This window comes from Maylandia zebra, linkage group LG9, assembly GCF_041146795.1.
Source record: "Maylandia zebra isolate NMK-2024a linkage group LG9, Mzebra_GT3a, whole genome shotgun sequence".
In the NCBI taxonomy this organism is placed as follows: Eukaryota; Metazoa; Chordata; class Actinopteri; order Cichliformes; family Cichlidae; genus Maylandia; species Maylandia zebra.
This window is the reverse complement of record NC_135175.1, coordinates 31,946,329-31,962,092: the sequence shown is the minus strand read 5'-3', so window position 1 is coordinate 31,962,092 and position 15,764 is coordinate 31,946,329. Positions and strand designations below refer to the sequence as shown.

General features: G+C 40.7%; 1 protein-coding gene across 1 annotated transcript; it reads right to left on the bottom strand.

Annotated features, from left to right (window-relative positions):
• Positions 1-408: 408 nt before the first annotated feature.
• Positions 409-15,370, bottom strand: ano9b (anoctamin 9b). Its single transcript, XM_004574077.2, has 24 exons — positions 15,164-15,370; positions 13,488-13,547; positions 13,077-13,193; positions 12,836-12,975; positions 11,454-11,503; positions 11,301-11,359; positions 10,711-10,790; positions 9,566-9,700; positions 9,327-9,420; positions 8,998-9,058; positions 8,823-8,905; positions 8,161-8,265; positions 7,648-7,812; positions 6,099-6,135; positions 5,505-5,616; positions 4,984-5,038; positions 4,818-4,915; positions 4,505-4,701; positions 3,609-3,761; positions 3,031-3,178; positions 2,826-2,939; positions 2,564-2,657; positions 2,370-2,482; positions 409-1,345 (listed from the first exon to the last, which is right to left on the bottom strand). The coding sequence occupies exons 1-24, from the start codon at positions 15,182-15,184 to the stop codon at positions 1,312-1,314; spliced, it is 2,325 nt and encodes a 774-aa protein (XP_004574134.1). The 5' UTR covers positions 15,185-15,370; the 3' UTR covers positions 409-1,311.
• Between the last annotated feature and the right edge of the window lie 394 nt (positions 15,371-15,764).

Sequence of the window (15,764 nt, the reverse complement as noted above, 5' to 3'; positions counted from 1 at the left end):
ACTATGTCCTTCTTCTACTGCATGTCACCTTCCATTGAAACTGGTTATGTGTCACCCTGTTCCACAGATGAGATGGAATAAAGTCTCAGGTCCGTAAGTATTTGGCCAGTGACACAGTTTTGTCATTTTGCCTGTGCACGGCATTACAGAAGGTTTGGAAACAAACATTCAGGATATGAATGACGCGCAGACAAAATAATGTTTATGCGTTTCTACACACAGTACTAAGAAAACAATTATCTGAAATAATCCTATATAGATACAAGTGTATATTCAAAATAATGTAGCAATAATAAAATGCTGGAATTGGAACTTTGAAGAGACGCTGCTGACTTATCCAAAAGAAATCATGAATGTGTATACTGAGGATGAACCCTGAAGTCTAGCACTAACATTCATGAGCCAGTGTGCATGTGTTAATAGTTTATTGCTGCTAAAGGAGAAAACTACTTACTTACACAGTGCTGGTGCTTAAGCTAAGCTCCCTTATGATTCTGGCTCAATCCAAATAACTATACATGTTATACTGTGACACTGGAATTATGAACAACAGTTACATTTTAAAACATTTTAAAGTAAAACATTCAAACATTGCAACGCTGCCAGTAAAAAGCATATTTTTAAGAACCAAAATGAATTCCTGTTTCTAACCAGTCACATTTGTAGGATTCATCTCCAACAGTTTAACCTCGAATCAAACCTGATAAAACACTTAAGGATCACATGACGCATCATGCATTCATCAAGCCAATCATACAGTCACAGGGGATGACCTTATCTTTTAAAGGCTGTAAAGAAACATTATTTAAAAGGAGTTCTTTTCTCATGACTGCTTAATGGAAAATGTATCTAGTATTTGTCTAATGCTTTAATAAATATACACATTTAATCTTGATGTTAGCGCACACAGTGTCTGATATGCAGATTAGTGTGTATAGAAGCTGGAAGTGGGACACTTGTTATCTATGCATGAACACACAGTTAGCCCTGTTTGCAGGAACAGCCAGTTATCTGACTAAAATGTTCAAAGGCTAATTAAGACAAACTTTGAACTCTTGCTAGATGAACAGTTAAACTGTGTCCAACCAAGACCTGCAACACCAAGGTATTAATAACTCTAAATGGCAAAAATATATGTTTTAATATCAGAACATCACAAGACCTCATGTGTAGTCTGTTAACACCCTGATACATGAATCTAAGAATGCTGCAGCTGGGATGTAGTGCAGCAGCCATATCCATCTTTCCATTTCATATTTCACCAAGGCCACATGTGCCAGTGAGCACAGACCTGAGGTCAGAGTGGGGAAGTCAGACATCTGTTGATTTGCTCAGTTTCTTTTCACTGGAAAACAAAGCACACAAACACGATTTATAGAATAAGATCAGAAGAAAATCCACAGAATGTAACATGCTCACATGCTGAAATATGTCACAATAGCCAAAGTACAAGACACTTCTATGGATTCACACTGACTGTTGGAAGTCAGGGAATACTCAAACCAGCACTTCCAGTTCCTGATTCCATCTCAGTTCAAAATGTTTGCTGTCTTCTCTTGACTACTACTACTACGCTACTTTTAAGATTAGCAAAAAATAAAGTTTCAATTCTAAGTATATAGTTAGGGCTGCATCAAGTGACCCTGAATCCTCCCTTAGTTATGCTGGAATAGACGTAGGCTGCCGGGGGATTCCCATCATGCACTGGGTGTTTCCTCTTCAGTCACCTTTCTCACTCACTATGTGTTAACAGACCTCTCTGCATTGAATCATATCTGTTATTAACCTCTGTCTCTCTTCCACAGCATGTCTTTTATCCTGTCTTCCCTCTCTCACCCCAACCAATCACAGCAGATGGCCCCGCCCCTCCCTGAGCCTGGTTCTGTCAGAGGTTTCTTCCTGTTAAAAGGGAGTTTTTCCTTCCCACTGTCGCCAAAGTGCTGCTCATAGGGGGTCATATGATTGTTGGGTTTTTCTTTGTATGCATTATTGTAGGGTCTACTGTACAATATAAAGGAGGTGACTCTTGTTGTGATTTGGTGCTGTATAAATAAAATTGACTTGACTTTGCACATTTAGCTGTGATTCTACCTCTCAAACCTAGATCGTATGTAAATTGTGTACATTTAAAAATATTTATTGTGGCATGTTTTACTTAGGTTTAATAAACTTTGTCTCTTTTTTCAGGTTGTACACTGAGACATTCCCCTTCAACTAGTTACACCATAGTAAAGGTGTTTTTAAGGAACATTTTATATTGTTAGCAGGGAAACTGGCTTCATCTCAAGTGTTTGGATATCCCTATAACATGTGGAAACATTTAAGAGGCATTCTGATAGTATAGTTGTAAAACATAACTTTACTCTTACCGTAGCTCGTGTTTCAGACGAGTCAGTTTGTCTTGCAGACGTTCATTTTTCACTTGCGTGGGATTATCTGGGACGAACCAGGCTGCTATAAACTTGCACATCACTAAAACATGCTGGAGAAACACAAGAAAATATTCAGGTGGATATTTCAATGTTAAAAACAACCCAGTCTGAGCCACGTGTGATGAACAAACCTCAAAGAGGATGATAAAGGCAAAGCGCACAGCCAAGACCATCCAGAACTGAGACTTCAGCGAGTAGTCGTTTTCATTCCTGTAGTCTCTGTAGCTGCACATGTAACACAGTCCTGTTAATCACATCTGTGAATGACTCGTATATTTACACCAAGCAGAGTAATTCTGCTTATGTTAAAACATAATATATCTGTTATGTTTTAACCTTGAAGCACTTTGGTTTTAAATGTGCTATATAAATAAAGTTGGATTGTATTCTCACCTGCACTCTGTGATGCTGAAGTTATGCCTTTCCCAGGGATTTATGAATGCATCGAAGTTTGAACTATTCATATACGCTGTTGACAGAGTGTCATTAATGTAGCCCTCCATGCAGCTGCAACAAGAGCACGAAACACATGAGACGACACAGAAACCAGTCATCTCACATCTTCACACGTTTCTCTACCAGCTGAAATCTGACTGACTCTGTGTAATCGAGCTTTCCCTTAGCGCACGGGCCATAATGGTAACGATAGACAAGTCGAGGAATAAAGTCCGATGTGATTCCAATAACCAGACCATTAGCGATCACTGCCAGCACACCGATGGCCTCCAACAGCTTTGTCCACACACCTGCAGACATATTAAACACACATTATATAACATTTTCAACCCACAGTGAATGTTTTGTGCTGACTTATAATGGACATCAGTGAGTTTAATCCAGCTCTTGATATCTTATTGCTATAAAAAAAAAAAACATGAACACTGAAACTTTGAATTATGGATCCGTTTCTGAGTATTTGGAAACTGAGGCCATTTTGCTGGTCAGTCTCTTAAAATGACAGAGTGGCTTTATTGGATTCTAACCAGACAAGCTTGTTACAGGCACAGCTGCACTTATAACAAGCAAAAACGAAAATCTGAAAATTGGGACTGTATATAAAACTGGCTGTAAGTCTCTAATGGTTAATGCAGTAGTTCTGTTGAATCCTTGAAACGTTAAAGTCTGCACTTCACTGTAGTGCTGTACTGTGTCATGGTATAAACCCACACAGCTCACCGATGTCATTAGTCTTCTTGGGTACCAGCCGTTGCTCCAGGCGGACCATTTTGATAGCATCCAGACGGATCTCAAAGATGTTGTTGACGAGGGCTAGAAGGGGTGCGAGGGGAAATGCTGCCACGAATATGGTGGTGAAACTAAACTGGATCACTGGACAACACAGAGATAAGAATTTCATAGATTTGAAGTCATTTCAGAAAGCATTCACATTTGTTTCATGATGAAAGATAAAAACCTTGTGTAAAAAAATTATTTTCACCAGTTCAACAGTCAACTCAGGGCACTTTATGATTTAACCTCCTAGGACCTGCGTCCACATATGTGGACATCACTTTTTGGGTTATTTAGACCAAAATACTCAATTTTGCTCTACAAGGGCCTGATATCCACCTACGAGGACATTATGCTGCTACTGTTCTATCAAAATTTTAAACGAATGTCCTCTTATGTGGCTCTCATTTTTCATAAAAACAAAAATAAGGTTAAAAAAAAAAATCTGGTAATTCTTTGTTTTTACATTCATCGGGCCCCAATCAGCCCAAATATCAAAGAGAAATTAAAAATGCTGCTGTGGAAGAGTTCGGGTCTTAGGAGGTTACGGTAGAGATCTGAAAAACGTCCCTGGTGCCAGAACCCTGGCGATCAGATGATCCCCTCTGTTTAGGAAAGATATGAAGGACATGCTGGTGCCCAGTGATGTCCACTGGAGCAAAAGCTGCAGCTGATTCAGTTTGTCTCTAAACTGCATCTGCTCATGACTGTCCTCCAACATTTAACCTTTGCACAAACATGTCAGGCATTCTCACTCGGGTGCCATTTGTGTGAGAAACAACTGACCCTGTAATCAGTGAGTTGTTTTTTGAAGATGTGGTCAGGAGACTAAGAGCACCCACCCATTTCCAAAAATTCATTGAACAGGCTGAAGGCATCACTGCTGGCCAGGTGGTAGTTACGCAGCCATTCACGATGTTTGCAAATGTCACATGGTTCAATACATCCATTTTCCTCTCGACAAGCCTTCCTGTAACAGTGACCGCATTTCCTCTCCAGCTTCTTTGCAGCTTTTTCATTCACAAGTCTTTTGCACCAGCTGGAAACCATACACATGAAGAAGTACAACACATTGATTACACCATTTTCGATGAGGTCCTGTAGCTGCTGAGCCATTTCCTTAAAGGAGAGCTGTAATGAAAACAGCACACTTACGGTACTGTGAACTCAACGATGTTGTTGAGAGTCTGTTTGAGCAGCATGATCACAGCCATCTGGATAAAGAGGTCTGTCAGACAGCCGCTGGGATGACACTAGAACACACGACAGTGATGAGTGTTAGCACTCAAACATATATATGGATGTTTGATTATCTCCATACCTCTTCCAGTCGATGCCCAGCGAGACGCACATAGTTTCCTGGATGGCCATTTATCCTGTGACGAAACAACGTCACATAAGCAGTCAGCTGGGGGAACATCTGTTATAATGCTCTCAGTATCATATCAGAGTAATGACAGCATGGTAAGTGTACAGTAACGTACTCTACACTGTTCTGTGTCACTCTGTGAGGAAGATCTTCCAATAAGAGTTCATCTGCTGACCATTTTCTAGCTGACCGTTTGCATTAGAGAATTTTATTTTACCTTCCGACTTTCCAAGATGTTCATTTTTTATATATTTAATATTTTTTTATATATATTTTACAAATGCATTTGAGGAGTCTGAACAATGACAGGTTGGATATTTCTATACATGACTAAAACATAAATAACAAAAAGTAAAAATCTAACTTGGTTTGCTGTCAAAACCCAAGATCATTAGTCAGCCAATCATTTAAGCTCTAGTTTGTCTGTCATCTTAATGTTTAAAATAAATAATAATAATAATAATACAGAGTACCTGCCCAGAAAAAAGGCCACATAAAAGAGAGAGGAGAAGAGGGTGAAGAACTGGAAGGTGAACATCTTGACTGTGAAGCTCCTCTCGGTAGCAGCAAGTGAGTTCAGCTTCTCTGAATACAAACACATGCACAGACAAACAAAATGTCTTATATTTCGTTTTCTCAGGAAAACATGTCAAAATTAGTTTATTACACATGAATGAGCTAAAATATAATGGCCTGCTTATCATTGCCACAGGCTGTGCTGTGGTTGCTGGCACCAAGACAACAGGTGCTTTAAAGCTTTCAGTTTATGCTTCGGAGCTTCAGCTGATCACAACAAAACCTCCGCCTACACCATCAGCCAGCCCAATGATCAGTCCCCACTTAGATCAGCACCACTCTTTAAGAGCACCCAAAGCTTTCCCTTTCCTGTCAGTAAACATCAGCTTTACTGACACGTTTTGCTTCTCCAGCTCATGTGCCAGAAGGCCGTCAGGAGCAGAATCACATGATCTGTGTTTCCCCCTTTTTCTGATTGGTCAAAATAGTCTGGCTCAACTGTGAATATATTAGTATCGTTATTGTTTGCAGTGAAATAAATTGCTTCTCACCAATATCACACAACTTCAGGGAGACCCATCTGTTGACCTGCAGGTGGAGTTAAAGACACAGAAGTTAATTATACGCATCACGTTGGTTGGATCCATACAGCAGCACTTTTTCAGGAGATTCCAGTCAAACTGTCCTCTGCGTCTTTCAGCTTGAAGACTACATGTAAAGGTTTTTTGTCTAAAGAGCATTATCAGTTGAGTTCTATAAAAGGCAAAAACCCCATACCTGTTTTAAATTAGTCTGCTTTTGCTTTAATCCCCCTGAGGGCATGCTGCTCTGACTCTTTGGATCTCCTCGACTGAATATGGATAGAGCAGTGCTTTTAAAGGCTGGCACTGGCATGCTGGACGAGGATTATGTTGGTTTGGTCGAAAAGAAAGTAATATGTAGGTATGATTATACAGTGACAAACAGATGACTAGTGATGACCCTTGAACTGAATCAGCTTGACCCAGAGGGTGAGGGTTTTGGTCCAGACAACGAAAGCATTGATGGACAAATTACATCAGGTGTTTTGATCACATCTTGTATATTGACCTGTCAGATCAGTTTCAGGGGCAGGTTGAATGCTCCGATAGCTGTGAGACGCTCTGGCACAACAAAATTATTTTACTCACTTTTACTGGCTGCCAGGACTGCAGGAAAACAAAAGAAGTTAAGGATGAAGTGTCAAGACAGCAGAGACCATCAGACCTCATTGGCCCAGTCCAAACGCCCACGTAATAGTCGGGAGATTTCAAAATCCAACTGAAATGCGACTTCATGGGTAATGGTAAAGGTAAAAATCAGGAGGGAAAGAACGCAACTTAAAGACGCAACTTTCTTTCCAAACCTACACAGACAATAAGGAGAGCAAATCTCCTGTATGTCTGTTGCCAGACAATGTGGAGCAGTTTTGATAGCAAGTTTGGCCAAACAAGTTTCAAATACACTATCCTTTGGTTTTCTGTGCATGCTTTTGAGAACGACAGCCTCTCTGTTTTAGAGGTTCACCATCAGTTGGTCCCCAGACTCATTACAGGGCAAAAGATGCAGAGGCTGAGGCCGACTGTTCACTTGTGCTCTAAGTCAACACTCAAAGCACTTTATATTTTGAAAATGTACGTACAAATATATACAATGCATTTCCTATGATTTTAAGTGCTTTCTAAATATCACACTCTGACAGTGTCAGTGTCTGGCCAAAGGCCATTTGGAAATGAGGCAGCCCACAGCAGCCTGAGCCACAGCAGCCCAGACTAGAGTGCTGCTATAGTAGACAGCAAACACAAAGGGAGACCACTGTGTGCTCCCCAGCTTCAGCTGGCTGCAGCCCACGGCAAGATTTACAGAAGAAACTTGTTCAAACAGCATGTTTTTGGCTCTGTTTAAGCAGGGTGTGCAGGTTGGCTTTTAAACTTAACATGCTGGGAGATGTTGCAGTGTGCAACAATGACCAATCAAAGGGGTCCCCTGGTCCCCTGGATAGTATTTTAAGCTGGTTAAACGGAACATGCTCTTCCTGTTCATTCTGCCAACACTGAGTGATGAGGATCCAGGTATACATACGCGGGTCATGATCTGAATGGTGATGTAGTGCAGCACAGCTCCAAGAAAAACAGATACAAGGTTGGCGTTGTCTTTCAAAAACTCCCATTTACTCTCAGACATCAAGGGCGCAGCGACAACTCGAAATACCACCAGAGCATGAGCGAGGCCGATAATCAGCATCAACTGCAAAACAATCACATCAACACATACTTTTATTCAGTGGGCCACAATTTCATTTGGGTTTTTATTTTATTTTAAAAGTCTGATTTTTATTTTCCATAAATCAGGTTCATGTTCTTCAAGATCAATCCAGATTCTGCACCTGAGAGTTATATAGCATTACAGTTCTTGTTTCAGGACTTTAAAGTGGTTGTGAGCTGGTTTTAGTCAGCGATGTGTCCTAGAGTTTCTGAGAAAAATCACACCAAGGAATGCTGCACACAGGCCCCATCCCAAACTCCATCCACAGCACGTGTTCAGTTTTACATATTTAGAGGTTTAGATGTGTGATGCATGGTCCAGGTCTCTTACCATGAGTGTGACCAGGATGAGGACCAGGGTACTCCGTAGATAGGAGTGTCTGAACTGTTTAGCTTTGCAGTTTGGATCATTCACTAGTTCCATGATCAGTTCCTCCTGATGAGATGCGCACACACCGATATTCACACATTAAACATATATAAAGGCAAGGCAAGTTTATTTGTACAGCACAATTCAACAACAAGGTGATTCAAAGTGCTTTACAGAGACATTAGAAACAAAAACAAATAAAAAGCATGATTTAAAATTGAATAAAACAAGCAAATAAACTAACTAACTAATTAACAAACAAACAAACAAAACAGTATATAAAATCAAAACAGATAAAATCAGAACAGTAGATAAAATCAGTAGTTAAATGTAAAGTAGAAATTTGTGTTAATATAAGGGTTTTAACAAGAGCAGTAAAGGTTGAAGATGACAGAAATAACTTTATGTGACAAATTAAATGTCTTATCACTGCAGACGGGTGATGATTATCAGCTGATCAGAGTTCTTTATGCACACATGAAAGTCTTGAACTCTTCATGTGAGCATTTTGAGATCAGTGAATGAATGTTCGTGGTTAAGCCAAGTCAGTCATTATATGAGAGCAGACCCCAAACGACAGCATGTAACATTTTATTGTACGCAGACACAGCTAAAGGTCTTACCTCCTCTTCACACCAGTCATAGACCTTCCATTTAGAAACATGTTTAGCTCTGTGTCTCTTCCACAGCTCCAAGAACAGAGTGGCTAAAATGACACATTTTAATTCACCCAGAAGTACAAAAGAATCAGACATCAGATCCAATTTAATTACACATCACAGATGCTCAAACACTCACCCCAGATTGCCATGAACATTGCAAAAGCCACAGTGCCCTCATTGTCAAACAAATGTGTGACCTGTGCAGACACAACACGTGTGTGATGAAGAGCAAAATAATAACAATCACATCAAGAGCAGGACTGTTAGCTCTTCACTTAGCTCTGTATCATTGGGGGGGGGGAGGGGGGGGCTTTAAAGGGTTTTTGCAGCCAAGAAGAAGAACTACTGTTGGGAGGGGACTTTACAGCTGGTAGGTGTATTTTTGAATGTTAAATGATTTGAACTGTTTATGCATACACCTGAGACAACACATGAGAACAAGATTAACAGAAGAATTAAGGTCACCTTAGCATAGGTGCAGCTGTCTGACAGTTGCCATGTCCCACACCTCTTTTCACAGCGAGGACACATCGTGATGTTGGACTCGCACACTTCCTTACTGGGGACCAAAAGTATTATACATGATACAATATTAGGCCTTATAATACTGGTATGGCTCAGCCATGTATTTTAAATTTTTATCTTTAAGATTGTCTGAGATTCATCGTTTTGTATAGAAACAATATAGCACATGATGTTATTACATGAGAGGGTTGGTGTTGAAAAAGGCGAGGCCATAGAGAAACACTATAACACCCAGAATAGCAGCTGGTACCAGCAGTTTAGTGTACCAGGCAAGCCAGAGGTAGTACAGAGCCACCTTCTCCCCGAAGTACGACCTGCAAGGAGAAAGCAAACAAACACATGTTGGTACACTATAACCCTGCACTTTACCATTTACCCTTTAAAATAATGAACCAGGTCAAAGGTTCCCTTTCTGAAAACATGACAGTTTTCCTTCTCTGAAGAAATCCAGCGTAAAATCTATCATTGCTTTATGAAGCCAAGAGAAGTTGTCACGTTCTGCTAAAAGGTCCAGCAGATGTGCAACAGTAACAAGTGTCGGGTTGAAAAAAGGAGACAAAGCAGTAAACTTGGTAAATAGCAAAGAAACAAATCTCCATGCTCAAAAGGGGTTTTTTATTTTAAACTAATGTTTCTATTACTAATTAAACTAAAAGAGACGACCAAGCCGCCATTACCTTTAAAAGAGGGAGAACAAGAAAACCAGGCATGGTCACTACACTGCAAAGCAGGAGCAACCAGCCACCAAGCACACAGCTCACTAACTACAAAACCAACCGGCCTGTCTCACACTAGAGTGCACATTCAGTGCAACTGGATAGTGTAGTGTAGTGCACTCCTTTGGAGTGAGAGTTGCAAGTTCCAGTCCCACCCTGTATCCAGTGAGGGTCCTGGCTGGTCCCCCCGTGCTAAAACTGAGCCCTGGAATGGCGCACCACGTCTGCAGCCTGCCCGCAGCTCGGACACAAGCATCTCACTACATGTTCACTACATGTTGTACTGTGTATGTGACAAATACAATTTGAATTTAACTTTCTTAATTGCTGGTTAGAGTAGGCTGTCCCTTATCAATAGTACATTTGTACAATGGCTGAAACTAGCATCACTGAATGAACAACGGGCTGTTAAGTCTCTTCATCATTAATGTGCAGATTGTCACTGATCAAAGACGACTGCACATTAATGATGGACGTGACTTGGCCGAGTGACGAGATGTTTCTCCCACTGAAACGCGACGTCCAGATGAACAGAATCAACTTTTGGGATCATGACGCTGTTAGACAGAGAGAGAAACCATCAAAAACAGTTACAGGGATAGACCGACTTGATGTCATTGACCGGCTGTCTGCTAAACAGAGCTGTCCATCGAGCCCATTTTTTCCTCAGCTCTTTCTGCTGCTTTCTCTGAAAGGCACAGGGAGGGGAGGGGGGACAAGGAAGCATCAGGATTTCTGTAATATGTAATACAAAGAAGATTTTATGGCCAATTCAAAGCACAGATTGAAAGCTAATGTCTTTTCTCACAGTTTCAAATACTAAATTGTTCTCAGACTTTCTGTACATATGTAAATATTTAATAAGGATCTTTCATCTGTTTTGTATTTTTATGAACTGATGGAGTTTCGTGCTCACAGAATCAAGTATGTTTGGCATTTATCAAGACGAAACACACTTTGAAGAGCCATAAACACGAAGACAATACTTGTATTTCTATTACACAATTAGTCATTTAATAAAATCTACAGTGCTATTAATGCTCAAATTCTTAGCCAGTATTCAGTGCTTGTTTCGTACTTTGTTTCTTTACTGTGCTTCAGAACTGAATCTGATTTCCTAGTGAGGCTGTAGTTTGAGTTGCTTTGCACGTTGACCGAGAACATGGCGAGTAAAGAGCAGCAGGTTAGTCTTACTCACTTCATGAAGACAGAACATCGTTTCAAACACATCCTTCATTAACAGCTCTTCCAGGTTTTCTGACACAACAAAACATGTTTACATGAAAAAAAGTTGCACATTAACATACATACAGTACTTCCACGTTAGCTAAAGATTTACAGATTCTCTCACCTCCTGTGTTGATGTACGTGTGATGAAGGATGAAATGAACAATTCGGATCCTGGAGAAAAGATAAAAGGCTCAAATGAACACAGTGTGGATGCGTGGCGTTTTTAGGATTTATTTTTGGGCCTTTTTGTCTTTATTTGACAGTTGTGTAGTGAAGAACAGCCAGGACAGAGGGGAAGAAGTAGCAGGGGAAACACACGGGCTGCAGGCCAGACTCACACTCAGGCATTGCTGCATTTCGATGTGAAACCTGACCCTCAGATTAGCACAAATGAAAGAAGACCTTCCACGAGGAGTTTTATTAAACGGTTTCATTCTTGCATTGTGTAACAGTCCACAAAGAGCTCTCACACTAGTGTGCATTCAGAAAGTATTTGCATGCCACTTGTTTCACATTTTGCCATCGCAGCCTTATTCCACCTCACAATCCTACACACAACACCCCATAATGATCAAATGCAAACGCCTGCTAGGTGGCTGGGTTAATCCAGAGTTCTTTTGGGTTTGAGAAGGATTATGTTATTTATTGGTTCTCACCCCAACCGGTCGCAGCAGATGGCCCCGCCCCTCCCTGAGCCTGGTTCTGCCGGAGGTTTCTTCCTGTTAAAAGGGAGTTTTTCCTTCCCACTGTCGCCAAAGTGCTGCTCATAGGGGGTCATATGATTGTTGGGCTTTTCTCTGTATCTATGAAGCGCCTTGAGGCAACTTTTGTTGTGATTTGGTGCTATATAAATAAAATTGAATTGAATTGGTTAACAGTGTTTTGTATTTCTCTGCATTTGAGTTTTCTTATTATCCTGATCCCTGGTATCGCTTTCTTATTTTATCATTTGTGTATTTCATCTTAGTTAGTTATTGATGGTTTAACAGTACATCTTTGTCTTTCCTTGCGGTGTTCTTAGTCTCATCTTTGTGTCGGTCTTCTCTCCATGGTTGTCTGTCTGCCTCCAGTTCATGGACCCTGAACAATGTTCAGTCAGGTACAGTAAGGTAAATCTGATTGAACATTGTGTTATTGTATGTATCTCACAATATTAGGAACCATGAGGCAACTGTTGTTGTGATTTGGTAATAATAATAATAATGATAATAATAACTTTATTTATAAAGCGCTTTCAAACAAAGTGCTGTACAACTGTTTAAAACTGTATAATTAATTTAATTAAAAACTGAACATCTTTGGAGAGATCTGAAAATGGCTCTGCATCGTTGCTCCCCATCCAACCTGATGGGACTCTGATGGAAAAGGGCTCGGCGGGGGGTGAGAGAGAGAGAGACAGTGAGAGAGCGCAAGAGAGAGAGAGCGAGCAAGAGAGCGAGCGAGCGAGCGCAAGAGAGAGAGAAGAAGGCACCAACATCTCCTCCTGCAGGAAGAGTTTGTCACCTGGTTGCCTGGGTGACGGCTCCTTTCTCATCTCCACAACAGTTGCAAGAGTCAGAAACTTTCAGCAGGTACTGGTAGACTTCAAACATCTCACTGGGAGCACGTATGCCAAAAAAGTCTTTGTTGTCATGGGTAATCCTCTGAAACACACACATATACACATGCATGCGCACACATTATCATCACTTATTCATTCAGCTGTTCGTGCTTTGTTACATCAGAGATTTTTGGAGAAACTCACAGTGATGTGTATGTTTTTCTTTTTCAGCTGTGCTATGAAGGCTTCCTGTCTCAAAGTCTTTTGCTCATTGTCCACTTTATCGGCGACCAGCACATAGTCAAATGTTCTGTGGGTGGGCTGTTCAAAGACAAAAATATATACATGTATACAAATATATATGTATACACACACACACAAACAGAGAGGGAGAGAAATGGGAACATTGCACCGAGATAGAGCATGCAAACGAGACGAGAGACACAAACCGTTTCAGAGTTTTATCCTGAACATAAGCAGGAGATAAACCTGAATGTTTCCACGTCTGATGTCACACAGCTTTGTATATTTTATGTCTGCATGTTACAGACGACATTTGTCTGCTGTTATCTTGTTAATGTAGGGAAGTTTTAGAGAGCGACAGCAGATTCTTACCAGCGAACGAAGTAAAGGCTCAGCGTCATCCTTCTTGCTGCCCCACAGCTCCATATTTTCCTTGCACACAAACACACATACACAGTCAGTACTGAAATATACTCCACCACGTGACATCATACTACACACATTTCCAATATATTGGAGACAAATTAAAGCAAAAGGCCTCTTTCAAACTTTTAAAACTAGAATTCATACATTTTGAAGTGAGAGTCAAACTCATAAAGTACAACACAGTTTGTCACTCGGTGCTCTTCTGGTAGCTCTTACAACAGTGCTGCTATGAAGCAGTCACTGGCTCGGTACCTGGAACAACTTTGTAATGTGTTATGTATCTTCACACTATGAAACAGGGAGGCCATAACCACATATGTAATGAGTTGTAACACACTTACTCATGACTAAATACTGGAAAAGCAATGCTTACAAGCACAGCTGCCAGTTATCCTGCCTGGAGGATTTTCTTTCTTTAGCTAAAACACTATGATTCTGACATATGAATGTTTTTCATTTCCACAATTTTGGAAATATACGTCATTGTTCATCTGTAAAACATGCAACTCTGCACCTGTCCATGTCTGAGACGGATCATCTGCTGCCAACTGCACCTTCTTCATGTTAACACACACAAACCATTTTAATCACAATTGGATTCAACATTCAACACCAACCTGTTTCTGCTCAGCTTCTACAGTTTGTAGCTGGCATTACCAAATATACACCTAAAGGTACGACGTGCTTCACAAAGTCTTTAAGAGCTCCAAATGAAGTTCCACATTTAATGTTGAAATGGTTTATTATTAACGCCCTTTCCTTTTCTAATATCTTTCATGTACTTAGTTAAAAAACAAAGAGTACTAAGACCAGTGTGTATTTATTGTAGAGGGAGAGAATTCACAGCAGGTTGGTCTGGACCGATAGCCTGCTTGTCATTGACCTGACAATTACAACCAGTTTCATTTTCCTTAATCAAGTCAGAGTGCAGAGTCCAGCTGACATCATTACTGATGTAAATTTAGTTTCACTAAATCATCCAACACACGTTTATTATAGTCACCGTTTGTTATGAGTGGAAGCAGGATGTCAGTGACACATTTCTATTAAACATCCGTACATTTGTAAAGTTTAGAAACATGAGCAGAGTGTCAGACTCTGTCCTCTCCGGCCTGTGGCTGCATGCAGGCCCAGACCTGCCCGGAGCTCCTTTGTTTCTGCTGCTTGTGAAGCTCGTATCAGTGTTAAGTGGCTCACAGCATTCACACAGTTACTATCTGTCAGTGGCAACCTTTAGCATGGGTGTGACCCAGTGCCCATCCTAACCTGAAACTGATTTACCAGCTATTGGGTTACTTTCTTTAGGTGCAACCCTTGAACATCCTGCTTCTCAAATACAAACACCGTGTTTTTATTCGGTACTACATGTCAAGTCAGTACAGACTCGCCTGGCATTCTTCACACTAAACTGAGAATCAAGCCTCACGACAACAGGACAGGATTTCAGACTGTTGAAATAATCTGAGAGTAGCTAAAAACGTTTCTACAAATCAATAATAAAGCAGTATTTTCTTCGTGGACATGATTTCATTCAGCTGCATTTCTATCCAGGTCAGTTTCCAGTAAAAAGCCAGAGACGCCCCATCTCTGTCAGAGGATGAAAACACAGGCGCTCCATTTACCTCGACCTTCTTGAAGAACATGCTGAAAGGTGCTTCAGAGCAGATGTGGGTTCCGTCTCTCGACACTTCTCCACCCAGCAGCTCAGCAGTGTCTCTCCATCACTGCCGCAGGAACTTTGATGGAAACTCTTTCTAAACCAGCTCGTAGCGCTTCACTTCCGCATATTTTAGCTCCGTGTTTGTCCGTGTGGCGGTACAGGTGTGCCTTTTTACCTGTAGCACTGACGTCACATTTCAAAACAAGACTGTTGCGTTCAGGTTCCCCGGGAAGTGTAGTTAACTTGAGCATTCAAATCCTGAGAAAAACAGTACCTGTCCTCTGATCTGTGTTTGGCACGTTTTTAATTCCGTCTCAGTCAGTGTACGCCACACTGCACTCGCTTAAACTGTAAACGGGCTTCTGCTCTTGTTAATGCTTTAACTTTGGTTTTAAATGTCATATTTATCGGTTTTTCCGAAAAATAATGATATATGACACAGTGCTATACATCTATATATGTGCGTGTTAACTTATCAAATTTATACTCACTGTAATTCATTCTGTTGTGATCTAAACTGGCCACACAAATTCACCAAAGTCCCAAACTAACATAATGACTGG